This window comes from Curcuma longa, chromosome 1 (assembly GCF_044706935.1).
Source record: "Curcuma longa cultivar G26 ecotype Majalengka, Jawa Barat chromosome 1, ITB_CL_G26_1.1, whole genome shotgun sequence".
In the NCBI taxonomy this organism is placed as follows: domain Eukaryota; kingdom Viridiplantae; phylum Streptophyta; class Magnoliopsida; order Zingiberales; family Zingiberaceae; genus Curcuma; species Curcuma longa.
In genome coordinates, this window is record NC_133861.1 from 18,510,749 (window position 1) to 18,537,732 (window position 26,984).

Consider the following 26,984-nt stretch of genomic DNA (forward strand, 5'->3'; position numbering starts at 1 on the left):
TTAGTTATTTCTACTATGTTTAAGTTATTTCAATAATTTTATTTTATAAAATTAGTTTTGTTCAAATTTATTTAACAAACTCGAAAACTATCACTTATTTACATCGGAAGAAATCAACGAAGTCTCAGCATGCGCGCTAAGTGACCATTGATTCATCAACGCGCGCTAAGTGACCATTGATTCATCAACGCGCGCGGATATGATCGATTTTTTCTTGAGAGAGAGAAAAAAATAAATTCACTGCGCCATTAACTGATCATATATAGATTTCTTGCAAATGATTATGCCACTTCAACTATATACTGTATGGTTCCATCCATCACTCTGCTGCAAGATCACCTCTTCTTCTACAATATTATGCAACTTGGTTCTCGATACGGATCCTCCTGAATCACAATAGGATACGGGGGGTGCATGACAGGGTAATGGCTGAGCCAAGTTTCCAGCGTCTTCTCTTCTTTCTTCTCATCTTTCTTGTCTTCCTTCTTCTCCTTCTCCTCTGTCACGCTGACGAGGTCCACGTGCCCCATCTTCTTCCTCAGAACCATTGTTAGAGTCACCGAGTCAACGTCTCCCACGACGACAATCTTATCAGGTTCGACCGTCGCCGATACGACGCCTGCATGCATGCCAGCAAATAAAGGATATATAATCGATAAGAGCGCAAGCATCAAGAAGCAAAGAAAAACAGAGCAAGTTAATTCCTTGCGAACGAACGAAGTGACTAATAACGCACCCTTCAAGCCGACAGCAGTTTGGAGAGCCTTCGACCGCTTCTTGTCGTCTTTCATCGTCAGCTTCATCACTATCTTTTGCTGAAAATTTTTATAGAAACTAAATCAGCAACTAATTAATCCGAGAAGCTGAAGAAGAAGAAGGAAGAAGAAGAAGAGGAGGAGGAGGTACTCACCTGAACCATCCTGAGATATAACAAACTGCTCTTTAACTTCTTGAATGGAGGCGAGGAATTGAAGTGGATTGGGACTTGTGTGTAACTGATGATCCAAAAGCTCGCAGCTACTCGCTCTTTTATAAACAAAGCAGAGAAGTAGCTAGCAATGGCAATGACATGTTCCGTGGCAGGCAAGGCAAGGTTTGAACTAAAACGCGGTGTTGATTAGTCTATTGACCTCGTCGTCAGTCGTCGGAGATCATCCATTAGTTATAAATTGTAAATTAATATTTCAGATCGATGAAGACGCTGAGCTACGCATTGACTTGACTAGCAAAGCACAATAGATGCATCAGCAAATCGCAATCGCTAGGATTAGCATTCTTTTATGGCTAAAATTTAAAGATGATCGAGGGCGAGGAAAATCACCGCGCAGATGAATTTTATGATATTAATCAAGTGATTAATAAAACTGAAAGAAAGGCTCGTATATTGATGATTTGATCAGATAACATCCATGTCAATGTCTCCACAGTGGCAGTGCTCTCCATATTAATGGACGAGTAAGCCTTCACACACATTCAAAGAAAAGAAAAGTAAATAAAAAGACATTTGCAATATAATAAGGAGGCTGTGGGACCAGGTGGGGCCCATTTTAATCAGTTACTTTCGCAAAGTATTGTTAATATTTTAATAATATTAAAATATTAAAATATTTTTTAATTTTATTTTAAAATATTTAACGAAAGGGTGTTAAATATATAGCATCCACTTATATATGTTAAGGGTATGAAGACGCTGCATTAATAACTATATGGTTAATTTGCTTCTTTTTGGTCAATGGAAATAATGATTCATAGCGATAAATGGTTCCTCCTCGGTAGAATCATCGTCATATCCTTAAAGACGAAAAAAAAAATTAGGTAGACGATCCATATGCAAATTGTGACCGTACATATCATTTAAACTAACAGATAATAACTATATATATAATTTGAAATATAATATTTCTGATAAAACTGTAAAATTGTGCAGCATATATATAACTCTCAGACTCTGTACGAGAATTTTCTAACAAATCCAACATATTTCTATTGAAATTTAAATTTTATCCCATAAAGTAAATCGAATATTATAATAAAATATGTTATATATTGACATCATGATAATGATTTCAAGATAGGTAAGAGGGATTATTACAAATCCAAAGCATGTTCTTTGCCATCCGGTTAATTTATTTTATTTTATTAAGAAAAAAAATTCTTCAAAAATCACGGCATGGTTCAACGGAGCTTTCAAATTATTATCTTATCACCCACTAATTAACCAATACTTCAGCCACGCAATCAATATTGAAAAATGGTGATTTTAGCCTTCAAATATTAACATATCATTTCTCAATAAAATACCATCCTAAAATGTTCACAGCAATTTTACCCTTTTCCACATCATTGTTCCATCTGATGGAATAAGATGATGGGTAAGTTTGAAAACTCTAGGGGGGGAGAGGGGAGAGTTTAAAATTTTATGGAACATTTTGGGAAAGAACAAAAGGCAAAATGAAGTTTTTCACAGAAAAAAGGGGGAAATTTTGACAGTAAATTGATATCTGTCTCTTGATATCGGACCTTCATTCCAGCTATTTGGTAACTAGATAAAACAAACATATCGACTTCACTTAGTAGAAACATGAATTAGATAACTGCGACAGAAACTTTACAGACAACTAAAATTTCTGAACCAAGCGTTCCTCATTAATCTTGTCCATCTCATTTAGCACCAACTACAAAATCACATTGATATATTATGCGATACAACCTGCAAACTCTATCGGCTAATCATAAACACAATATTGAGCCGTGAAGACAGCAGTGGATATAGACAGTACGGATTCATCTGTGTTCAGGTTGATATCAAGAAGACTTTGTCCTGAGAAGACCAGGCTTAGCGTCTACTTTGGCTTCCAGATAATACTCTCCAGCTTATTGCACATCGACTTGTAAAACTGCAACAGTATTAAGCATCATCTAAGGCTAGTGTTCCTAGAGCGGTATGATTCAAAGATCGCACGCATAATCATATACGTTCACATTAGTAACCAAGCATCCACAAAACATAGTAATCATAGTTATCAATAATAGAAAATTAGAACGTTAGACATTCATATCTGGAACTTTGTTGATCAAATGCATTTGCAGTTAGAGAACATGCACAATTAAGCAATCTAGCAAAAATAAAAACATTGGAATAAATCCGTTTACTAAGAGAAAATAAAAAATGCTTAAGCAAGTGGCTGTGGTGCCAAAAGTTGGCAATAGGTTCTATAGTTAAAAGGGCAGTATACGAAGCTCCTGCCAATGCGGGTTTTGGAGAATGATCGGACTACATCGGGTCAATTATACGCAGTCTTAACTTACATTTTGTACGAGGTTGTTTCTACGACTCGAACCCATGACCTTGAGATCACATGGGGCAATAGGCTCTATAGTTTAAAAAGTTTAAGTAGTTAAAAGATGAGGGTAAGACAATAAGACAACTCAAGTAGTTTAGTTACATAATTAAATATGAATAGTCTGACATAAAATTCAATTGAGATAGAAACTTCATATAACTGACCTAACAAATACAACTTGATGATGATGCAGTCAAGTATGGTATTTCAAAAGGCAGTTCATAGATGAAGTATTTAGTGGTTTATGTAACAAGCAAGGTATACATAATCTCAAATAACGGAGTAACATTTTGTGCTTTAAAATTTGTGCAACACCCAGAGAATATGTGGTTCCTATCTACGACATGTGATAACTAATATGCTTGAAATCACTATGTTTATGCAAATCTTTATGACTTTGACCGAGCAAAATAACAAAATAACTTAATCTTGATCCTCTAATGGCTGGTCAAATCAAACTTGAATTGGTATAAATGATACTCAAGTAGAATAAGATGATGGTATATCACTTAAAGGTGCACTTTTACTTATTTATTTTTTGTAAGAATAGTGTAGTATGGCTATATTTGCCCCACACCTGCATCACACACCTTATAAATCCCTTATTTACCATCTTGGAAAAGGGCCAAATAAACATATGGAAGAGGTTCCATATAAAGGTTGTTTTGGAACACTAGAAATCAGAAACAATCATGAATATCCTGTCTGTGATCTACCACTCTAACAAACAAACAAAAAAGAAAAAATACACAATCATGTTAATGACAATGGTTATTGATGGCAAACCCAACTGTAAAAACCAAAATTCTGTCAATCTAAACAAATTGTCTCAATCGTGACACTGTCGGCCTTTGTTATTCATTGAAAACATAATTAAACAAGACATTAGCAGAAACATGATGGCACCAACTCCAAAAATCTGAAACATAAAAAGAAAGAATGAGAAATATGATATAAGCAATAAACATCATCTTCTCATTGAATCATGTGATTAGGAACCAGGTTGTTTTTTAAACAAATAGATGAGTTGTCTTTCTTGAATAAGAAATGTATAACCTTGTGATATTCTAGGGTATCACCAGCAACCTTCCGAACATCAACCATGAAAAGTGAAGGTGCCACTTCAAAGACCTACATCAATTACAAATGTGAATAAAAAAAATTGTTTTTGGACTGTCAAAATTTTCATAATTGTCATGATTTTAAAAGATTAGATAAGAGTACCTCAAGCACAACAGCAAAATGATGCACCTTATTTGAAGATAATCCTTCGAGCCTCATCTGTTAAAAGGACAAATGACCGAGGCAACAGTAGTTATTTAATGAATATTTTTTCAATGATTAGGTGATCAATTGAAAACCACTTATAATGCTAAATGATTTTTGTACATGCAACAATATACAACTCTTGATGGTAGTGAAGAGATGAGGTGTAAATAAAAATAAAGGATCGTGTGAGGCAATAATTCTAAATCCTCAGAAGGTATTCTAAATCATGTCCCCCATATCAGGTATGCACAACTTTTAAAATGGATTTGTTACAGTCTAATTTCTATATCAGCTGCTTTAATATATACAACCTGGGTCATGAATCATGTTTACAAGCAAGCATATTTGAAAAACAACCTGCATGCCCAACACTATTTTTTTCTCTTCTCCTTCAGTAGCTCATACAAGTGAGGCTTACTTTTAACTTTCTTTTGAAACAATAAAATTTGAAGCATATTACCACAATAACATGATGGAAATCATGAAAAGATAGTGAATGAAAATGTCATTACAGTGGAACTATATACCTTAAAGTTTTGAGAATGGACCTTTAGACCAATAGATGCTGCTACAGCTTCTATTGTTGCTATAATAGTATTTGCTGGCTGGCGTGAAATGAAGCGAGTTTGACGTTTCACATAATCCTGTAAAGAATGAAACTAAATGATGTTACTGTTTTATTGATTTAATCTCACTATTACCACAGATCCATCAACTAAACATGATAAACAAATACTTCAGTGAAATGACCTATTAATACTTTAAACGTGTGAAAATATAGGCCAAAACATTTGGAAACAAGACCAGTGCAATAAATTTTGTGAAATATAAAGTTTATACCTGGCGTCTATCAAATAAAGCTGAAAGGTTCAACCCTTGAGATAAAGTTATCATCTCAAAGGCATTCATTATAAGAGGCCCAGTATCATTATCTCGCACTTGCTCAGTTACATATTGATCCTGTGGAAAAGAAAATCTAAACTGTTTCAGGTGCTAATCCAGGGAGATTGGAGCTTTGTTGGTGTTATGGTGCATAAAAACTGTTTGCACTATCAATATCTGCTAGTTGTAAAAAAAATATTATCAATTTCACCAGCTGGATTAAAACAAGAAACAAAAGTAATCAAAAACGTTGTTTTAAATTTAAAATCATAGGACTCCGACAAGGAAGATAACAATGATGCTGTTGCAGGAATAACTGGAGCATAGTTAAGATCTGAAGGCTAGCCATAAGCATGCTGGAAATAGAACTCCGTGGATTCAGATCGCTCCAAGGAAGATATGTAGGTACGCGAATCATAAAATGGAAATCTAAATAAATTTACATTTTTCCAATTCTTAATTTTTTTCAATAACTTAAACTTTTTTACTTCTTAAGAAATTCTAGAGGTTGGCTGGGTCAATGCTGAAGTTTGGCCATGGCCAGAAGAAACTAGGTTGTGTTAGGCTGGACTAGGACCAGATCAAGTTAGAACATCCCAAGCCAATGCCTAGCCCCATCACAACCAGTTGACATGTCTATCTGGTACATTAGTATATCTTGTAAGTTATAATGTATTGTTCCCATCATAATAAATACTTGGACACAATATCCATTATATTATATACTTATATTAATCATTCATTAAAAGCTTAAAAAGGTTTACCTTTGGGGGACTATATATTATGGTTTATATTACCTTCATCACATAGAGAATCAAAGAAGTGGCCACAATAACACATTGCAGTGACAACTAAAACACAGTGGCTCTCACAACGAAAACGACCAGTGACATTCTTTGGATTGCCACTTTATTAAGCTTTCTCCTTGTTTTTCATTTTTTTAATGAATTTTCCTTTAAAATTTCGGGTACCTAACAAAGAATTTCAAGAAGAATAAGTCCAACTAGTAGATTTCAAGAAGAATCAACAGACTTCTACCTAATCTGTGTAGACTTTTTTGCAGAATAAGTTTGATACTGGGCAAGTTTTGTAATTTAAGCATATTTTTGCTTGGACATCATTGTCTAAGTTCTGATTTCTTAGAAAAGTTATCGCAGTTTCGGCTGATATAGACCCTACTAGGTGAATCCAGATCATAAGCCACATTTATGTGAAATAGAAAATGTGAAATTCAAATGAAAGATAGAAAGAATCAGGCAGGTGGCATACACACCGCAATATCATTAAAAACAGCATCAATATCATCTAAATTGACTTCTTCCTCTGCGCCAAGTCGAATGGGAACATAATTTATCTGGAACCATGCATCACTTCTGATACCTTCAATACTAATTCGCTTCAATAAGAAAGCACAGGATGTTAGAAGAAAGACCAAAGCAAATAACATCGATTATGCTTAAACTCATGGCTTTAAACTTTTTAGAATCCAATTGGTGATGATTCTACTTGAAGCACATAAGAGAATGCTAGCTTTCATGTTGTAATTCAAGTAAAGCAACCAGAAACAACTATACAAAGAGTGTAAGACAAAGGCATATAACCATAAAAAGCCATCTTTGAAACATCGTGCTACTATTACCAGATCAGCTATCAACTTTCAAAGAATATTTTTCTCATTAATCTCGTCATTTGTGCTTTACTATGGAACTTAAGAGTTAAGGCCAACTAGCATGAGGACAAATGAGAATTTTCTGAAAGTGCATAAAATATACATGTGTGAAATACTGGTCATGATAACCAGAATTTGCTTACTAATGTCCAAAAGACATGGCTGTCTACAACACACTAAGGCTTCATTTGTTTGTCTATATTTAATGGAAAACATTTTCAGCCAAACATTCTCTTTCAAACTGCACCAATGTTGGAATCCTAAACTCCTCTTCTGCCAAACACGGTAACCCCTGTAGGTCTCACCTCAACACCTCTTCCTCCACAGATTGCTAAGCTTGGGATCTTGTTGTCATTGGCAATTCTATTCTAACAGGTGGTATCATTTGAGACTTGAATCAGCCAATTCAGTTGATTCCCTCTAATTTCATCTATTTTTCCTGAAATCTACTCTAATTACTATTATTTTTTCGACATTTGATATAATTTTGAAGATTTATCGAGAAATCAACTGCAATGAAATAGGTCATTGCAAATGGTGATCCAACTCAGTCAATCCGTATTGGGATTGACCATGTTTGCCAACTATGGTCTCAGCTGTGGGAAAATATAAGGATCACGACTTAATCTAGATGAAAGAGATTGCCAACAAAGATTTCAGTGGTATGCTGAAAACATGTTTGACAAGTTCCCTTCCTGAGAAGATAATAACTTCATAGAAAATTTGCAAATATAATCCATGATTAGTTAGCATATAATATGCGCTTCACTAGGTGAACATGATAGATGAAAATTATTCTTTAAATGCATTGCCTATGCCAATTATGTGTGTCTGTAATGGAGTAGATGTAAGCTTAGACACTTGCATGCATACTATTAACTATTAATATATAATTTATTCATTAAGAATCAGACATGAGATGGCATGTTGCATCATCATCTTAAGTGACAACCTGGATCTCCCTTGCAAATGCACTATAAAATAAACCTTCAAGAGAAGCTAAAGTAGATTATTGTACATCCTGAGATCTTTACTGGAATCAATCATGTGTGACTAATAATTATATTTACAAAACACATCTTAGTCACCTTATAGTCGATCAAAAATGCTATGAACTATAAAAATCACATACTAATATCTTTTTTCTAGAACTGGAGATTACACCAACGATAGGTTCAAAATTTAAAGAATATACTGGAAAATGAAAACACATGCTAATGGGACTCTAGAAACAAAGATTAGAGGTAAACTTGATCCATTCAGTTTGTGAAAAAAAATTTCCGGACAATACTTTTCAGTTTTTTTAGTGTTTGTCCTGCCAAACAATCATGGTCAATGGCAAACATTTTGCCAGTCATGAGATATCATAGAGGAAAATGACCTCCACTTGAAAAGAGCGAGTCATTTCCCCCACCCAATCAATGTGCTCCTCTCTTCCCTCAAATTCCCTCCACTGCCTCTAGCCCTTAGTGAACCCCACATGAGTCTGTCAACTGGTCAACAATTCTTGAACATTCCCACCTGCCCACCCACCAGTAATCTTCAACTGTCCCCATCTGCAAACCAACCAACAAGCAATCTCCATCCCTGCCAACTGATCAGCCAACAGCCGCTGAACATTCTTGCCAGTCATGGAATGGAATTGAAGAGAAAGAGAAAACAAAGAAACATATTTTTGCTATATCATAGTCAAACAAGGGAAAATAATCATCTTTTTGTAAAAGAATTCTTTGGAAAATGTTTTACTCATCTAAATTATTTTCCACAAAACAAACTAACCTTTTGTGTCAAGTCTCAAGTGCCAACCATAGGGACAATGACTCAATGAGTTCTTTGCTATTAGCATCCTAAAGTGAGAAGGGACTCCTCAATTTGCCTATGACAAACTGAATATATGGATAAACGTGAAGAATTATCCACTTACTGGTATAGTGATTATGTGAATACTACCACTTACTGGTACAAGTGATTAAGTGAATACTATCATGTTATAGATCTGAACACTGCAGTCATTGAGCCTGAGATAACACAGATTAAGTCTTAAACTTCACTGACAAGAACAGCTATAGCCTTCTTTAGTAGACAAACTCCAAGTGATTTTTCTATTAAAACACAATCAGAGAGCACAAAATGCAACCTTTATATTATTTCAGATGTTAAAATGCCAAATCATGATGAGAGAGTTGTGTCTCCATACTCACAGTTTTTGGGTTTGGATCAAGTATTCGATGTATCAATGACTTAGCGCCTAAAGAGAAGTGTGTTGGGCAAGTAAAATCTGCAGCATTGATCTATACAGCAACAAAAGAATTAGAAGACTTACCTTAGGCGTGTTAACCAAGACATTAAGTAGCATGATCACAGAAATATAAAGTGATAATTATATCAGACTATTGTATTAAATGTGATTCCAAAACATAACTAAATAAGTAAAAGTATTTGGGGACACAAACATAAAACCAATCTTCTCTTGTTATGTATTTAATCTGTGAAAGAGACCATCTTCAAAAATTATATACACATTCTGCTTCTTGAATTAAAAGATTAATCCAACATTATGCACTCCGTGTTCTTAGTTCCAATTTGATCTGTACAAAATGAAGCTCAAAATGAAAGAGAACAACATAGAAAGGTCGAACATATATAAAAGATGATCTCTACCCACATCAAAGACAATTAGAAGAAATTATCTCTGTATGTATCAAACAACACAAAGAACATAATTTACATCATATTTCCTATGTGAACAAAATAATATAAAAGTACATTAACAACCATTATTTTTTATGTCAAAATTTATCAAATTGAAAAAAAAGTATGCATAATGGTTATGAAGCAGCTAACCCTATATACCATCCACATACATTTTTTTTTAAAAAAAAAACATGCATATACAACAAAAATAAAATTTATGAAGGATCGACAGCATAGGTTTCTTCATAAGAATCAAGTATATGACTTAACTAATTAGATGATCACAACCAAAATAAAAGGAAAAGAGGATAACCCACATCCATTTAAAAAACACACAGAAGAAAGCTCACTAAGGATTAATATGTATACTTTACCTTTTATAATATGAGAAGAAGCTAATGTAAAGAGTGTATGGCACATGTATCGATTACCTTTTTATACAAGGTTGGGAGAGCTGCCTCATTAAATGGAAGATATCCAGCCATCAGGACAAATAGAATGACACCACATGACCATATATCAGCAGCAGAACCATCATAACCTTGCTGACCAAGTACCTAAATGGGTGATTGCTTGATTAGGAATCGCCAAACTAAAATGATAGTCTTATGAACTTTATCCAAGCTTGACAGACAATGCACTCTAGTGAGGAGGATTAGAATGTTTTGATCCAAATAAAATCAATCAGGATTAAACCAATAAGAAGCATCAATTCATTTTCTAAGTGAACCATAAAAAATAACTTGAGAAATAAATCTAGAAACAAATTAGAAGTAGAAGCATTAGGCATTCTTTTGATTTGTCAAGATATCTTAGAAATTCTACCAACCGAACCAGGAAAAAACTGTAGCATAATGTCATCTCATCATCAGTGATGATTGCCTCAACTATTTACGGTCGGCTAGATGGATCTAATCCCTTTATTGACCCTTATGACAAAGCTAGACATTAGTAATATTCAAATCAATTAAATTATTTCTATTTGATTAACTAAAGTGTGTAGCAATCTCACTCTACCCCTTAAATCTTAAACTGTAATTGATTCAACTATTCTAAAATATATTGGTTTCCTTTGAACGCCTCCATCTATCTTGATCTAATTTCTAACATAGCGACACATATTGAACATCTATCTCGCTCTACCCCTTAAAGAAGCTAACAGATGATTGAGGTAAACTGCCAAATATTGAACATTTAATCCTCAATTACTTGGGTTTTATCATCTACCAAGATCAACATCATCCACATTTGTTTGTTTCAATTGGCAACAATATACCATTTGCAAAATAGTAACATGAACTGCCAAAAACACTAAGGGTGTTGAAATATATATACATATTTACCTCAGGGGCAACATAATTGGGAGTGCCACAAGTTGTACGAAGAAGTCCAACACCCTGAAACCAAAATAAACAAATGATTCAATTCAAAAGTTGCTTCGGACCACAGAGGAGAAAGTCGCACTTACTTGTTGAGGTAATGCACTAAGTCCAAAATCTGAGACTTTCAAGTTTCCTTGGTAGTCAAGGAGAAGATTTTCAGGCTAGATATTTCAAGACACCAAGAAAAGTCAAAATCATGGAAAGAATGTATAGGAAGAATACACAAGCATACCAGACCTTCAAATCCCTATGGTACACACCCTTGCTATGGCAGTAGTCTACTGCATCAATAAGCTGCTGAAAGTACCGTCTAGACTCATTCTCACTGAGTCTTCGTTGGTGCACCTAAAATATTCATGTAAGTACAGAGAAAATAAAGAAAATTTTCAAATTCAGTATACAATAGCTCAGCAAAATCAAATAACAAGAGTGAGAGAGAGGGAGAGAAAGAGGAGGAAATGAATGCAAACAACTTACACCTAAAAAAATGTAAGAGAAAAACTAAAATAAACATTTGGATATATTTAAATATAGGCCAAGAAAAATACTAAAATATATGTGCACATGAGTACTACCAAATGGGTTTTATTAAACACATGCAAGTTTCATTGAGTGCAAGAGTTTCGTACCTCAAATCGTTCTAGGATCAAACCAAATGAGCTTTAATCATATATTTTCACTTAACTTGTTTACCATCTTTCTAACAATTAAAAAGCTAGCTGAATTAAAATATTAGAGTAACAAGTTACCAAAATATATATAATAAGCATCTAGACTAATGCTTATTTCTTCTTAATACCAAAACGAATTGCGCATCAAATGAGATTATTAGCTCCTATAGAATCTTATTGAATTTAATCAATTTTCTAGCCTATATCAAATAATATTTTGTGTTGGCATTAGAATTGTTTTATCCACATGTCCATTGACCGCAAGTTTAATTACAAAAGGACAAAATTTTGATTTGCTAGAAATTAAAGCATTAAATTATGTTTCATTATTTGCAAGTTTATATGTATTAAATAGTTTGAAAAAACAGAAGACGATAACAATAACTGCGAGAATCATTAGAATTAAGTTAGCATGCCTGTAAAACTTATTTGGAAATTGTGTAAAAAAATTCAATATGTATAGGTGGAAAATACAATCTGGAATGTACTTTTAATAACATGCCCATTTTCTATTCGTTTCTATATGTAGTAATTGTGAGTTAATTTTTATCAAGCAATTTTTAGTTGTTGCATGCCACAATCAATCTAACTCATATGACATAGACTTCCCAAGAATTAGTTCATAGACTCTGATGCAAGTATCTCCACTTTACACACATAAGGATATGAGTGCTAGAACACCTCTTAATCTCCTTCAGCTCATTAAAATCTAATTGGAAGAATATGAGACTGAATTACAAGATAACCAAAAACAGACTTAATTAATATGCAGATGTGCTAATGCAACTAAAAACTCAATCATACAACCCTACAATCTAAACCAATCTCTTCAACTTATATCTGTGCACAAAAGCAATACAAAAATACAGTAAGAATAGAGTTTAATGTATAAGAAACTCAGCAACAATCATGACTCATCTTTAGTTGCTGATATGCCCATCTGATAAGAACAAGTTAGATGTCTTACAATCTTATCAAATAATTCACCACCAGTGGCAAGTTCCAAGATGATGTATATCTTTGTTGAGCTGGCAAAAACCTGATAATCCCATTGAAGAAGCTGCTCTAAAGTTCTTTGTAAATATAATAAGAAAAAAATGTATAGCAAATGTTGAACACATAAATTTGAAAAGAAGCCATTAGGTACTTACCTCATGTAGTTTTACTATGTTTGGGTGCCTCACAATCTTCATTATGGATATTTCTCTCTTTATCTGAACCAAACAAACAAAACACTCAATTAGGAATTAGGGTTATAATAGATTCAGAATAAAGGAAGCAATTAGAAACTATTGTCATGATAGTCTAACTACTATAGTTATGCACAACCTCTGAAATAAAAGTAATTGAAAACATTGAAGTTAACTGGTTTTTCCATAAGAAAATAAATTCTCCACTGATAACTTAATGTCTTATAAAAAATCACACATGTCAGCATGTAAAACAGTAAAATAGGATGTCATATAGTAAACATAATCAAATAAAACTTAAATAGAACTCGCAATTAAAGAATGATAAATTTTCTTAGTAGATAATTTTAAGAAGAAAGTAAAACAAGAAAGACGATAAATTTTATGACAAAAAAAAAGAAAATCAATTTGAATTGAATATTAAGCTCACACAAGTGTTAATGCATCTAGTGACAATCCATACATATCAAGGAACATTGCACCTCAACAGATCTAATATCAATTATAGGAAGAAGGTAAGCCCAAATTAATCAAGTAGAGAGACGAGCTATACTTGTCCTTTTAGAAAGAACAAGTGCAGAATAACTCATCACCCCACTATCCTTTTTGGAATGCTATATGGGCAGTAAATTTGAAGTAGAACTTTTAATATATCCTCTAATCTAAACCAAAAGGTGAAAAAATGTGCTACTATACATCTAACTGATGACTAGGTAAAAATACAGCTATTTTAGCTGATTATCCATTGAAAATATAGTCGTTATGCTTGAGATTCCACTAGCCAAACCTCAAGCTACTGAAGCCAATAAACACGGGTAACTCATAATGGGTGAAATTCCGTTGCCTATGCGAAAATAATAATAATAACGATTCTCCAAGTTACGAAAACTGTGAGACCTGATGGACCATTTTATGCTCAAGGATGGTATTCTTTGCAAGGATTTTGATGGCAACTCTCCCACTGGTCTCAGTATTGACAGCAACCTTAACCTTGGCAAAGGTCCCCTCTCCAATTGTTCCGCCGACATCATATTTGCCAACCTTCTTTAACCCCATTATTCCCTAAATTCGTTGTGAATTGGCTACGTGGGCCTTCCTTCTTTCCGTCCTCCCTGGCCTGGAGTGACTGGTCCCAAGAAAAACCATGGATCTATGTACCAAAAAAAAAGGGAAGAATGCAAATGGATACCTACTGCCTCCGGATAAGGCGATGGCCGTGATCGTGAAGGAAAATGAGAAGAACCCGACTGAGATAAATTACAGCAAAGGGGAGCCAACCTACCGTCTCCCCCTTTCCAGCGCCCAACCCCAATGCCACGGTCGCCAATTCCCTCAGCTACCAACGCCCCCTGCAACGGAATTCAGCAAAAAATTAAGCGATTGCAAAACTAGATCGAGGCCTCGAGTCAAAAAATGCAAGCTAAATCCATCAACTTACCGAGAGGGTGAGGGCTCGTCAATCTCAGCACATAAAAAAACCATGAACAGAACATATGCCTGCAAAAACCGACTTGGATCTCTTGAGCAGGTTACGCTTCGCTCGCCCTCAAGGCGATCGGAAACGCGGGAAGCGCCGCAGCGGAGCGAACGAGGGACGAATTGACAAAACTTCCGTTCCCCCGCTGAAACATCTTTCCTGAGTAGAAAAACTCTCCTGGTCCGCACTCGAGGGCCCGTTTACAACGACAGATGAGCAGTGTACGTGCAGTTAACCAAGGGCGACGGCTCGCACATTTTTCTAAAAGATATATTTATATATTGATATTCATTTGATAATTTTTTAAACTGTTTTTTTTTAAGTTCCTCGATTCAGAAGCTTCGTCGTTTTGATGTTTTTTCTGTTTTGATTTGTAAAATTATAAATTTTATTTTTTATAATTCTTTTGATGAATCGATAAATTTCTGCTTCAAACTATATGGCTCCAATCAAAAGCACGTTCTAGCCAAAAGCATGTTCTCCAGATTAATAGAACCCGCCCAACAAAGTTCCCGGGCACAGTTTCGCTTGGTCGTTAACAGCAAAGTTAGATGCCTTTTGTCGGTGCGCTGACAAGAGTGCAGCAAAAGCTGAAACTTTTTATCAAGATAAAAAGGAGAGGATATTTGTATGATCGTGTTCTCGCATTAGAAGATGGTAAAAGGATCAATCGCATTAGAATTCATTATTATATTCCTACTTAAATGGATATTAATGATGTAGGAAACAAATCACAATGGAGGTTAGTATCCATTATATCCTGAAAGAAAGGATAAAAACTATCATAATAATGACCATGCTCATACTTTAATGATTTATTTAGGCTCAAAAAGACCAGTTTAGTGCAATATGTTGGATAAAGTAGACAGTGTTTAAAAGGAAAGTTTATAAATACATTGAAGAGAACTGACATGATCGATAGAAAAGTTTAATTGTTGTCGCAATGGTAGGTCTAGTTACTTACAGAATCTTAAAGAAGGAGCATAACAACAAAAGGAAGCAAAATGATCAAAGGAAAATTGTAGTCTTTACGTGTTATAAGTGGTGGACTCAACAACTCCAAAATTTAAAATTGATAATAGCTCCAGAATTGTAAAAGATAAGAAACAGTATAATTGTTCTTATAGAGACAGAGTATTTCTAATGTCTCACAAGCTACGATCTTTCGTAGAATGAGGAAAATCCCAAGAGACTCCTAATCTTAATTATTTGTTAAAAAAGAAGAGGAGAAGAAGAAAAAGCCCGATAAATATCAACTTCAATGCCTTATTGAACAGTTTTAAATTTTGAATGTGTTGATCTTCATATCTGAACCTGACATATGTATTCATCTTCTGCCCCAAAATCTGCTGGTACTGATACAAAATCGGATTATGGTCCGATCTCAATCAGAGAAGATGACTCGAATTCAGCATTAGGAAACAATATGAATCCAGAAGCAATTCTGCTCTTCTAAGTTCTAAACCGCAGAGGGGAAACAAAAAGTCGAATTGCTGCGTCAAAATGAATGAAACTTTTTCGAAGAAAAAAGAGAAAGCACGACTGCAACTCTGGCTACCTTCATACTTCCAATAGCCGAAAGAAAAAATTGCCATACAGTAAGTCAATATACACTTGATCGACCACCATAATTCCTATCAACCAAAAAAGAGAAAGAAAAGAAGCTTTCTTGTACTCAAAACCCTTGTATACTACATCAGACCACAATCTCACATGCACAAAAAAATAATAATACTTTTATCAAAAACAATTTGGTTGCTCTGCATCTTATTTCAAAAGAAGAAGAAGAAGAAGAAAGGAGAAGCGAAAGAGGAACCAGATCTCTGCGTGTACTCGGATTTCATCTACCTAAGGCGCGGGAGACGACGGCGAGGATCCGGAGGACTCCGAGGCGGATCCGCGGGTACGCCCGCTGCGAGTACGCAGTGACCTCCCTGACGAACATCTCCAAGGCCTGCATAAAGGGGTTGAGGGTTCGTATCGGCGGCACGTAGAGCGTCAGCGGAGCCGCAGAGAACGCCACCGCGAACAGCAATTGCAGCATCGAATTCACGATCAGTTTCCCCCCTTTTGCTTTAACCTCGATCGAGATTGGCGAAGAAGCGAGCCAGGTCAACCGACGAAGGGGAACGGAGAGATGAGGAATGAAGAGGCAAAGGGAGCTCTCTCGATCAATGCGCTCGGGGACCGGCGGTGGACCTCGAGATGAGGACGTCGGGAACCCAAGGTCTGCGTTCTTGGAACGAAATCTCGAACCTACCCGTCATCGCACATCTTACCATTGCAGGGCCATAATTTATCAGACAAGAGGATGTAGCAGAAGGGGGTATACAAATATGTAATCGGCGATTTTCTGCAAACTTTTTTTTTAATTGTTTTAAATATGAAAATTATTTTAAATGTGATTTTTTCCCTACCGGTATGATTATGCTTTTCTTAAATTAAAATTCTAAAATTATTTGATAAATATAAATTTAAGATTTTTGGGAAAAAAAACATTTTTAAATTTTATATTATTAATTTTCTGATATAATTTTTTATTAATTAAATAACTTATTTTGAAAAAAATATATATATAAAGGCGAATTAAAAATAACTTTAAACTGATAATAAAATTTCTTTAAAAAAAAAAACTTAGGTTCGGCGGTCCAAAAGAAGAAACAAGATAAGGTCCCAGTGCAAAGCAGTTCCATCTGCAGTTGAGAATGGCAGTTCGCAGTTGGGAAGACGACGAGTGAACGGGAACAACAAAAAAGAATAATTAAAGATAAAGATGTCATTTTAATTTTTTTGTTAAAAAAAACCTTTAAATGATTATAAAATATACAAGCTGCCGTTTGATTTTTGCCTAAATGAAATCGAGCCACAAAGATGCTTGCTCCCACGTGAATGGCTTCTTGATGCAGATCGCAAGTGGCGGTGAGTTATCTCGACGGTGATTAATTGTAATTTTTTGATTTATTTTCTCATAAATGATTGTGAGGTCAATCATGTGGGACCGTTAAGATGATAAATTTCATTTTTTTACAGAAGAGTTATCTCGACGGTGTGGGGGACTTGGAGAGCTGACGTAGGCTTTAGATAAGACTTGCTGATGTGGTCCACTGTACCTTCATTTTCAGCTGATGGTTGCCCGGCGATGATTTGAATAACGTACAATTAGGCTATTTGGAGCAGAGTTATAGAATAAGATAAGGTTCAAATCAATAATATCCTCCTCCATCATAGTTAACTATAATTTTTCAATTTAACTCCTCAAGAGAAACACAATAGTTCGGTCACATTTAAATGAAATAAACTGAGCAATCAAACTGTTGAATAAATAATATCTATCTACATGAATAGAAATAAGATATATATTTACAAAGGGTGCCTGATCTCCTATATATGAGACAGGATTTTAACAACTAAACTTACATTGACCAAGCGAAACTTTTTTAATTATCTAACTTTATTATTTCCGTATAACTTACGTACTATTTCACCAATAAAGAAGTAATATTTTTTACAAACAATAATGAGAACCATTAATATCGAATTCACATATATAGAAAAATTATTTATAGAATCAACTAGCAAACTTACAATATATAAGATGAAAGATTGAAACAATAATAAAAGAAAATGCATGCCATGAGCTCCTGGATAAATCCACAGTAAATTATTTATTCCTCATCGATGTAGCTTAGAACTGGTTAATTAATGCTCGCCATTGGACAATACGTCGTCTTTGGGAGTACTGATGCAGGCTTGGGAGCACATGGTGGCGCAGGCCACATTGCCGATCTTTCCGTTGGCGCAGCGGTCGTAGCAGTCGCTGAAGCAGCCGAAGGCGTTGGCGACCGGTGCCGACGACGCCACGAGCACGGAGAGGAGGAGGAAGGCGACGACGGCCATCTTGGGGCTTGCCATGATCTGCGAATATGTATATGTCGACGTGAGGCAGTCGTACGTCGAGAGGTTGACGAAGGCGATTAATTAAATTGCTGGTCGATGCTTTATTTATAGTGAGGTGGGGTCCGCGGGGATAGGAGCTGCGTGGAGATCGGAGTTGACTAAATTGGGTGGTCGTGAAGCCTATTGACCATGCTTTGCGTAGACACGTGTAGATGTCTGGAATCGATTAATTAATTATATTAAAAATATAGATACCAAAATGTTCATAATTAATATTTGTCAAGGCAAAAACTGAACTGGGGCAAAAGATATTTCTGTGCTTTCAAACATGAAAGAAGAAAATTCCGAAGCATCAAGTTTCTCCCGTTGCCTTCTGCTAATCTTTTGTCGTGCTCCAGTACTTGAAGTCTGGTGAGATGGCCAGGTGAGAACTCTGTTCATAGAAGACGAGGGGGCAGCATAAGTTTTTGGCATTATTCCTCTTTCCTTTCCATGAAATCACACCCATTCTCGAGTCGACATCATGTCCCATTACTTTCTTCTTCTTATTCTTCTTCTTCTGTCGTCGTCTGTGCTTGTAAATATATATACATGCACATCCATGCCTGGTGTTCTTTGTGTTCGATCGAATTAAGAGACAATGGGCGAAGTCAATCGAGTTGATGAGTTCAAGGGTAAGTCTCTTCCTTCTTCTTGCATTACCATTTCTTCACCTAATTCTTTTATTTTCTTCCTGTATATTTTGCTTAGTCTTTCATTTGCACCTCCAATTTTAAGTTCATATATATGCATGGCCTCTGGAGCACGATATATAATGATAATAATGTGATAAGAATATTTTGTTGCAAGCGAGTCTGTTCACTCCATTATTTTTCAGAATTGATTACTTATAATTCTGATATTAATTTGGGACGGCCGTCACTGATTCGTGACCTGATCCGTGATGAAGAGGAGTGGAAACTATGCCTGAATGCTTCTGATCAGCTGATCCCTGAGAACGAGCACATTAAGATCATCGACTTGAATTTCCTTGAACGCCTGGACAGTGGTAGGAGTTTGAGTTTGTATTAATTGTTTCAGTCTGAAAATTAAAGAAAATTTTAAGATATATATATGTGATTATTGATTCGATCACCATAATATGTATTATACGTTTGCAGCCATGACCTGCTCTCACAAGGAGATCCCTGCAGCAAAGGAATTGCCACTCTTCCCCACATCGCCCGGTATTTATCGAGATCGGCATTCAGAACTAGCTGAAGAAATGGTGGTAATAACATTATTAAGCTACCATGCAATGCATGGATGGATCTTAAGTGAAAATTCTCACTAATTAATATAATTAATATCTAAGTTAATTAAAATTAAGCATTGAAAATTAATCTAATATTTAATTAGTGAGTGCTCAGTTGTGGCAGGGTATACCGCCGGCCGGATTCACGGGACATTCAGGGAATATTCCGACACCAATGATGACTTTTGACATTAATTCAACCACCCTAGAAGTAGCTTCTTCATCACACGCCGCTCCGGCGGCCGCTAGTGTCCAGAAACCTGAGCCCATGCCTTCTCCTTCCGTGTTTCTGCAGAATCACCAAAGCAAATAAGGAATCCGAATGATGAAGATAGAAGACGACATGGGTTGTCCTATATACGTAGATATACACTGAGAATGATTCATATACTTGTTGCATATTCCCTCTCGTTATATGTTAACGATTACATATATATATATATATATATATGTCCTACTGCTTAATTCCAAATAAATAAAACTGCAATTCTAATTAAATTGACTTGCGTGCCAGCTTTGTCTGGTGTTTGATCATAATTTTGATTGTAGTTGTGCACTCTATGCTAAACATATAGTCTCTTATTTTTCTTGTGCATTATTTATATTTGCTTGTTCTCCAACCTGATTTTGATAACATAAAATTGCATTATTATTTTTTTAGTTTCAATGAATTGTCACTCAAGCATCAATTTAAAGACTCATTTTGAAGATCGATCAAGAAAATTAGTGAGCTTAGTCTGATAATGTGATAACTTAGTTAAGTCATATTTTGAATGAAATCAAAATTTGAGTTCTTATCTAATTTCTAATTTCTGATCGAAGCGACTCGATCGAGATGGAATGTTGGGTGTTTAATCTAATTTCTATTTTGTTATTTTATTATAAAGTTGTGAAATAACGTTGGAAGTCTGTTTTCTTTATCAATGTGTGGATTTGATTTGATTTTTAAAATTTTATTTTGAGTTACTTTTTAGTCTCGATTTTAATGTCTAGTCCAATCAGGAATCATTTTGACAAGTCAAATCTGACCTTCCAAAAATTGATAAATTAACACTGATGAACGAGGCACCACTTATATTTGTTTCCTAATTAAGTATGAAGATTGAAAACCGACCAAAAATTTTGATGAAAAAACCCAAAAAATAGTCAGTTAAAAAAAAAAAATTGTTCGTCAAAAACTCATTGCTCTACGTTCACCAATGTCATCCTTTTGTGTTCTAGTTTAATTTTACATGATCTCAACATTAAATTACCACCCTGTTAAAAAATTAAATTTATATTTCCTTTTACAATAACAAGATATATTTATTAGTTAAAAAAAAAAATTATTTTAGTAACCTTCTCAATTTACAATTCTGTGTATATTCCTCGATCAATTTTATAAATTGCTAGAAGATTAAAAAATCCATTGTATTTATCATAAATTTATATTATAAATCTACGAGCTAGTCTAACATTTGATATTTATCGAGGCATAGGTTTCTTAGTAAAGGTTATCAAGCCGAAACACGAAAGAAGAAAAGTCTGCAGCATTGAGTTTCTTCCATTTCCTCTGTGGCCAATCTTTGTTATGCTTTTCTGTAAGTCTGGAAACTGTGGCCAAGCAAGAAATCTGTACATGGAAAGACGAGCGAGCTGCGTTTTCGATATTTGGCATTATTCCTCTTGCCTCCCTAAGGAATCACACACACCCCCCTTTCGGGTCGACATCATGTCCCATTAGTTTCTGTCTTCTTCTTCTTCTTCTTCTTCTTTCTATAAACACTGAGAGAGATTGAGATGCTACAAATTCACTTATTTAGAATTATATATAAGAGAGATGTTATTGTCTCAAAACTTCATCCGTAGAAAAAGGCCAGGTGTTCTTAAAAGAATTAACAAAATAAATAATAAATTTCTGTCCAAAACTATAGCTGTAGTTGTAGATTAGCTTCTAGCTGTTTCTAAGTGTTTGGAGTGTTGTTGTCTGAAGACTTTAGGTCCGAAGTCCTCCTCAATCTACAATAATAATCTCGTAGGGACTTCCTCGCCTATATATCTATCCATATTCCTATGTGGCTAGGCTTCCCTTTGTTGTTGGCTCTTTCCTGTTTCAATCTGTCTCCACTTCGCACGCGGAGCGTGGAAGGAAGATAAGACTTGGATTTTCACTTTTCTCGTTTTGATTTTTTCCTTCTTCTCTTCTCTTGTGCCTGTTTTTTCTTTGGCTAAAGACTGTCATTTTTTGTAAATATTGTGGAGATCCGTGCACGATAAAACGTTGTAAAGTAAAAGTTTGATAGTGTTTGCAGCAAAGTGAAAGATTACGTTATAGGTTTCCGCTAAACCATTACATTTGAAAGGGAATTAAATATTTGAAGCTCTCTGACTGTAAATTTATTTAAAATATATAGTTTGTAAATCGTGTCAAAATTTATTTAAACTATTATTTTATAGGGAAAAAAAAGGATATTTAACTCCATCACAGTGAGGCAGAGCTGGGTCCCACCCTCCCAACAATCTGTCAGGGTCAACCTGAAATGTCGGCGTGTCGCCAAAACATTTGCTGCCGCAACTGAAATGACCAGGATCTCTCCCAGTTTTCCCTCGTTCAGAATCGACCCCTCTATTGAATCTTGAGCGTCCGTTTGGAGACTAGCGACCGTCAGATCATGCTGATTTCTACAGTTCTTGGAGGGAATCCCAAACTCAAAAATGCAAGATGTTAAAATTGCAACGCGACAACCGACGACTGACGCAGAATTTGAACCGCTTAAAGCCACAAAATGCAAGGCGAATAGGGTCTGCCTTTGCACCGTCCGATGATTTCTCAACGGTAGCGATCTCCCTTTCGAACAGTGAAGTAGCCAGAGTACGGCTTCGCGAGCCTCCATGGTTCGATAAATAAGTGCGCCAATCTGCGCCATGGCCGATGCTTAGAACTTCATTCCTTCACTGATGATGGAGGACTAACCAAGAACATCTGCAAACGCTTTCTAGGGTTTCAATCCAGCCAAGGGTTTATTTTCTCGGCGTTTTTTGCTTTCTTTCGTTGGTCCGCGACGAACTATTTCATACGTATTTCTGCTTTGGAATCTTAACTTTATTGTCTAAAGCTTGTTTCAATGCAAAAGACAGTAGCTTTATCTGATCGGTGTGGTCAAAATTGGATCTTGGATACCCTGTGCTTGCTTACCTCTTTCCTTCCAACTGGTTTTGGCGTTTGGTTTTTCTTTTGCTTTAACCTGGTTTGAGGCCCTTGGATGCCGTGTGTCTTTTTTACCCATCCTAGCCTGTTCGGATGACGACCGTTCAATCTTCCCTCTTGTATTTTTTCAATCAGTCTGCTTTCGGTGATTCAAATGTTCACACTTGAAGGTAGAGAAAGATTGCTAAATCTTGTCGAATGTGCCATTTTTATATGCCCCATTAATCACGGCTGCTCCAAGTTGAGTCACAGGAGACTGATCGTTGAGAGAGTTGGAGAAGTTGTTTTGTTGAGATGGAGGGGGTGGAAGAAGCTACACGGGCAGCCGTGGAGAATTGCCACAGACTGTTGAGCTTACTGACTGAGAGCCAAGATCATCCCTTAGCTTGCAAAAATCTAATGGCGGAGACGAGGGAGGCTGTTTCTAGCTTTAAGAAGGTTGTTTCCGTGCTCAGTCATGGTGTGGGTCATGCAAAATTTAGGAGGCCCAAGAATCCTCAACAGCTCCAAATTAATCATAGCATTTTCTTAGATCGCACAGTAGTACCTAGAGCTGACCTTTCTCCACTATTGCTCCAACTCCTTCCAAGAGACCTACCACAAAAGCCAGCCATTGGCCTGAGCTCCTCTTCCAAACTTGCTTCACCAACCCCCTCAAGAATGCTTCTTGATAACCCTGGAGTAGAAATGGAGACTGCTTCCAAGAGCAGTGTTCAAGTTGCTCTCAGCAACCATATGCCTGCCCATCTTCAGTTCCTCCATCAGCACCACAATAGCCAATTGTTTCAGCTTAAGCAACAGCTCAAGCTCCACAATGGCATGTATGGGAGGAGCAATAACTCGAGTTGCACCGGGACTGTGTCGTCTTCGAGGTCCTTCTTGTCATCCTTGAGCATGGATGGAAGCATGGGAAGCATGGGCCTTAACTTGATTGGTGGATCAGAGTCAGTCAATCCGATAAACTGGCACCTACCCAACAGGAGGAGGTGCACTGGTGGAGGTGATGAAGGGAGTGGCAAATGTGTAAAAGCAGGCAGGTGCCACTGTTCAAAGAAGAGGTTGCCACTTCTCTGACATGATTTCATTTTTTTTTTTTCCTGCAAGAAGTAGATGAAATCAACCCTTTCTTGTTCTTGTACAGGAAATTGAGAGTGAGGAGATCCATTAAGGTTCCAGCTATAAGCAACAAGGTTGCAGATATCCCTTCTGATGACTACTCTTGGAGGAAGTATGGGCAAAAACCAATCAAGGGATCTCCACATCCTAGGTATCAAATAGCAAAAACTTCTAGTTTTCCTGGCTTTTCAAAACTCAGAATTTAGTAACTTTATACAATAGATGTTTATAGTTCAAGTCCAACACAGTGTTCTCTACTTTGTTGTCATACTAATATTGTCTCAGATGAAGTCAAGTCATCATTGATCAAGTTTAGAAGTGCGCATGCAATACTTGCAATTTTCTTATTCTTCATGTAAAGAAACTATACGGCCTTATTAGTCTAGTTAGTTGGTCTTCTTAGAACTTCAACTGTCATTTGCCAATTCTGTAAACTGTAAGGGATTGGTGGTAGTAACGTTAGGTAGCTTTTCTTATAAACATTCACAGCCTTTCTTGGTTCTTCAATTAAAACAATAACTAGCAGATGAGACTATTGGTTCTCGTGTAAATTGAAGTGCATTATTGCTTAATCTGACCTTCAAATACCAAAAATCATGAATGAAGAGCATGCTAAATATTGTGATATAAAACATTGGTCTGTAATGCATTTTAGCAATAAAAAATCATCTTCATAAAAGCATCGTGGAACATGCCATAGTTCAGAGTAATCTCTTCAAATAAATGGTAGTCTATGCTCTCAAATGCTGTAGCATATTCTGCTTGACTTAACATTGAATGCTATTTCATTTGCTGGTAATTATTTTTCAATGAAACGATCCAATATGTTCATCTGCCAAAACTGTGCAGAGGATACTACAAATGCAGCAGTGTGCGAGGATGTCCGGCGAGAAAGCATGTAGAGAGGTGTGTTGAAGATCCAACAATGCTCATTGTGACATATGAAGGAGAGCATAACCATGCCAAGTTATTGACTCAATCTGCTCACACATAGATGTGGATCAAAGTACCATCAGCCCTAGTTGAAACGTCATTTTCATTCACTAGAAGCCATGAGCAGCTTATCGTGTAAATATTCCTTCTATTCAAGAAAAACAAAACATGGTATACTTATTAGATGGTTTAGCTTCTAGGTTTAGAATTCCATGAGATAGTCAAGGATTGCGCATTAGGAGGGGCACAAAGGAATGTTTTCAGTTGGTAGCAAGAAAAATTATTGACTATGGGGGTAATCTTGTAACCTTTTTATTTGCTCTAATATGAACTAGTTTAGTCGGGGGAAAGAGTGGACATTGTAGAAGAGAAGCTGATAGTAAAGAGCTAAAAATGTCAAAAACACTTGTGTTTCTGGCTAAATGAAATGGAAGAAAGTTCTTTTTTTACGGATACCTGAATGAGTTTATCAAAGTCTTCTTCATTCCTGCTTGTGCTTGCCTTAACAAATAGCAAATATTTTGGGTTATTTTCATAAGATGATTGATCGAGCAGTAAGTGATAACCATGCAAGCTGAGCAGTCAGTGCAGTCTCTGGTATGCCGTAGATGGATTCATGCAAGATGACAAGCTCCAGCTGGAAAAGCTTCATGGAGAGTATAGGAACAAACATCTGATGCAGCTGCCAGAGTTTGCCTGCATTGAAGATATTGATAGCAACATGTGAAGCTGTACGTGCTGTGAAGGTAATGAATTCTTGAATATGGCTGATGTACTTGCTGCTTAGCTATTTGCAGACAGCGCCACAGGGTAAGGACTCGAGCTTTGTTGTTACATTCCTAGTGTTTCATCTAGAAACATTGATGCAATAAGTAGGCTTCAATTCTTATCTTCATGGTTTGCCTTTCTAAAGAAAGAGTGAAATGAAATGATTTAGCAAAGATGAACTTTTAGAATGCATTTTTCATGCCAACAATGACATTGAGCGTGTTATTCAGATAATTATACCACAAACATGTAGACAGAAAGTACGCTTTAGATAAAAGCCACTACATAAATGAAGTCCTTCCACAATCTATTTGGTTATCCATATATTCATCCTCATCTTGATCAGTACATAAACTTTATCATAAATTGCATGGATAGCTTGAAAATAAGAGTACCTCCACAATGTGATCATCAGGTGCCCTGCCAAGGTAAATTGATAAGACTTGAAACAATTTTCATTATGCCTTCCACATTATTATCTCCATCATTGAAACAAACTCTTATTTACTCGAACTCAGCAAAGATTGACTTTAAAATTTTGCTTCTGAAGTAGTTCCTTGATAAATTATATCAAAGATTGGAATCCCATCACATATCAATTTTTGACATAAATTTCTCTCTGTTCATAATGTGGAACTCAGTTGCCAAAAGATTGTGGAAGAAATCTGCATACCGGATAGTGGACGAAGACAAATGTTTAAAGATATCCATAAAATATTTTGAATTGTTACCCAAAGTAGGATGATCCATCTAACCTTAGGCCCTTGTTTTCTTAAAAGATTGAGTGATGACAAATTCTCTGCACCTCTAAAAATTTGTTACCTTGCAATTGCTCCAAAATGCAAGCTAACTTGAACTTATCTTTCGAGCATCTGATTGCTTATTATCCACTTTAACAATGATTAACTTAAATTGAGACAAATGACACAGATGCTACTGGGAAGTACCACAATCAGGGTTCAGAGGCTACTGTTGCTACCTGATGCATAGGGACGGTCAGAAAGAGTCTCTTTACCAAGTTCTTCTTCGCAAATCCAGTTTTCTGAACTCTAATACGTGGATCAAACCTACTTTAGCAGACTTTCTCATATTGTCTAAACACTGAATGTCTTGAATTAGGATTGCCATGTCAGAACATGCCTGAGAAGGTAGGTGGTCGTCAGTTTGACAGTGGAATAAAGATTGTTCAGTTAATCCAAATGTTGTTTTGA

General features: G+C 35.9%; 3 protein-coding genes across 3 annotated transcripts; 1 reads left to right on the top strand and 2 right to left on the bottom strand.

Annotated features, from left to right (window-relative positions):
• Positions 1-222: 222 nt before the first annotated feature.
• Positions 223-1,017, bottom strand: LOC141831513 (heavy metal-associated isoprenylated plant protein 46-like). Its single transcript, XM_074718886.1, has 3 exons — positions 911-1,017; positions 737-815; positions 223-619 (listed from the first exon to the last, which is right to left on the bottom strand). Exons 1-3 carry the CDS (start codon positions 917-919, stop codon positions 348-350), a joined length of 360 nt encoding a protein of 119 aa, XP_074574987.1. The 5' UTR covers positions 920-1,017; the 3' UTR covers positions 223-347.
• Positions 1,018-2,664: 1,647 nt separating this feature from the next.
• On the bottom strand, positions 2,665-14,687 carry LOC141831447 (CBL-interacting protein kinase 24-like). The gene is given in 17 exon segments (XM_074718807.1): positions 2,665-2,849; positions 2,852-2,897; positions 4,401-4,475; positions 4,569-4,625; positions 5,141-5,257; positions 5,454-5,573; positions 6,769-6,891; positions 9,366-9,455; positions 10,290-10,415; positions 11,202-11,255; positions 11,327-11,401; positions 11,478-11,585; positions 12,879-12,950; positions 13,063-13,125; positions 13,999-14,227; positions 14,291-14,450; positions 14,540-14,687. Coding segments are annotated over 15 exon segments (1,329 nt in total). The 5' UTR covers positions 14,158-14,227; positions 14,291-14,450; positions 14,540-14,687; the 3' UTR covers positions 2,665-2,805.
• An 8,563-nt stretch (positions 14,688-23,250) lies between these two features.
• LOC141843638 (protein WRKY1-like) lies at positions 23,251-25,066 on the top strand. Its single transcript, XM_074731693.1, has 3 exons — positions 23,251-24,014; positions 24,098-24,223; positions 24,922-25,066. Exons 1-3 carry the CDS (start codon positions 23,251-23,253, stop codon positions 25,064-25,066), a joined length of 1,035 nt encoding a protein of 344 aa, XP_074587794.1.
• Positions 25,067-26,984: the final 1,918 nt, after the last annotated feature.

Excerpts from the sequence above, each read along its gene's own strand:
- LOC141831513 (XM_074718886.1), bottom strand. Across the intron at positions 620-736 it reads AACTGCTGTCGGCTTGAAGG|GCGTCGTATCGGCGACGGTC; the intron begins GTGCGTTATTAG and ends GCATGCATGCAG.
- LOC141843638 (XM_074731693.1), top strand. The coding sequence starts at position 23,251 with ATGGAGGGGGTGGAAGAAGCTACACGGGCAGCCGTGGAGAATTGCCAC. Across the intron at positions 24,015-24,097 it reads TGCCACTGTTCAAAGAAGAG|GAAATTGAGAGTGAGGAGAT; the intron begins GTTGCCACTTCT and ends GTTCTTGTACAG. Across the intron at positions 24,224-24,921 it reads AAGGGATCTCCACATCCTAG|AGGATACTACAAATGCAGCA; the intron begins GTATCAAATAGC and ends AAAACTGTGCAG.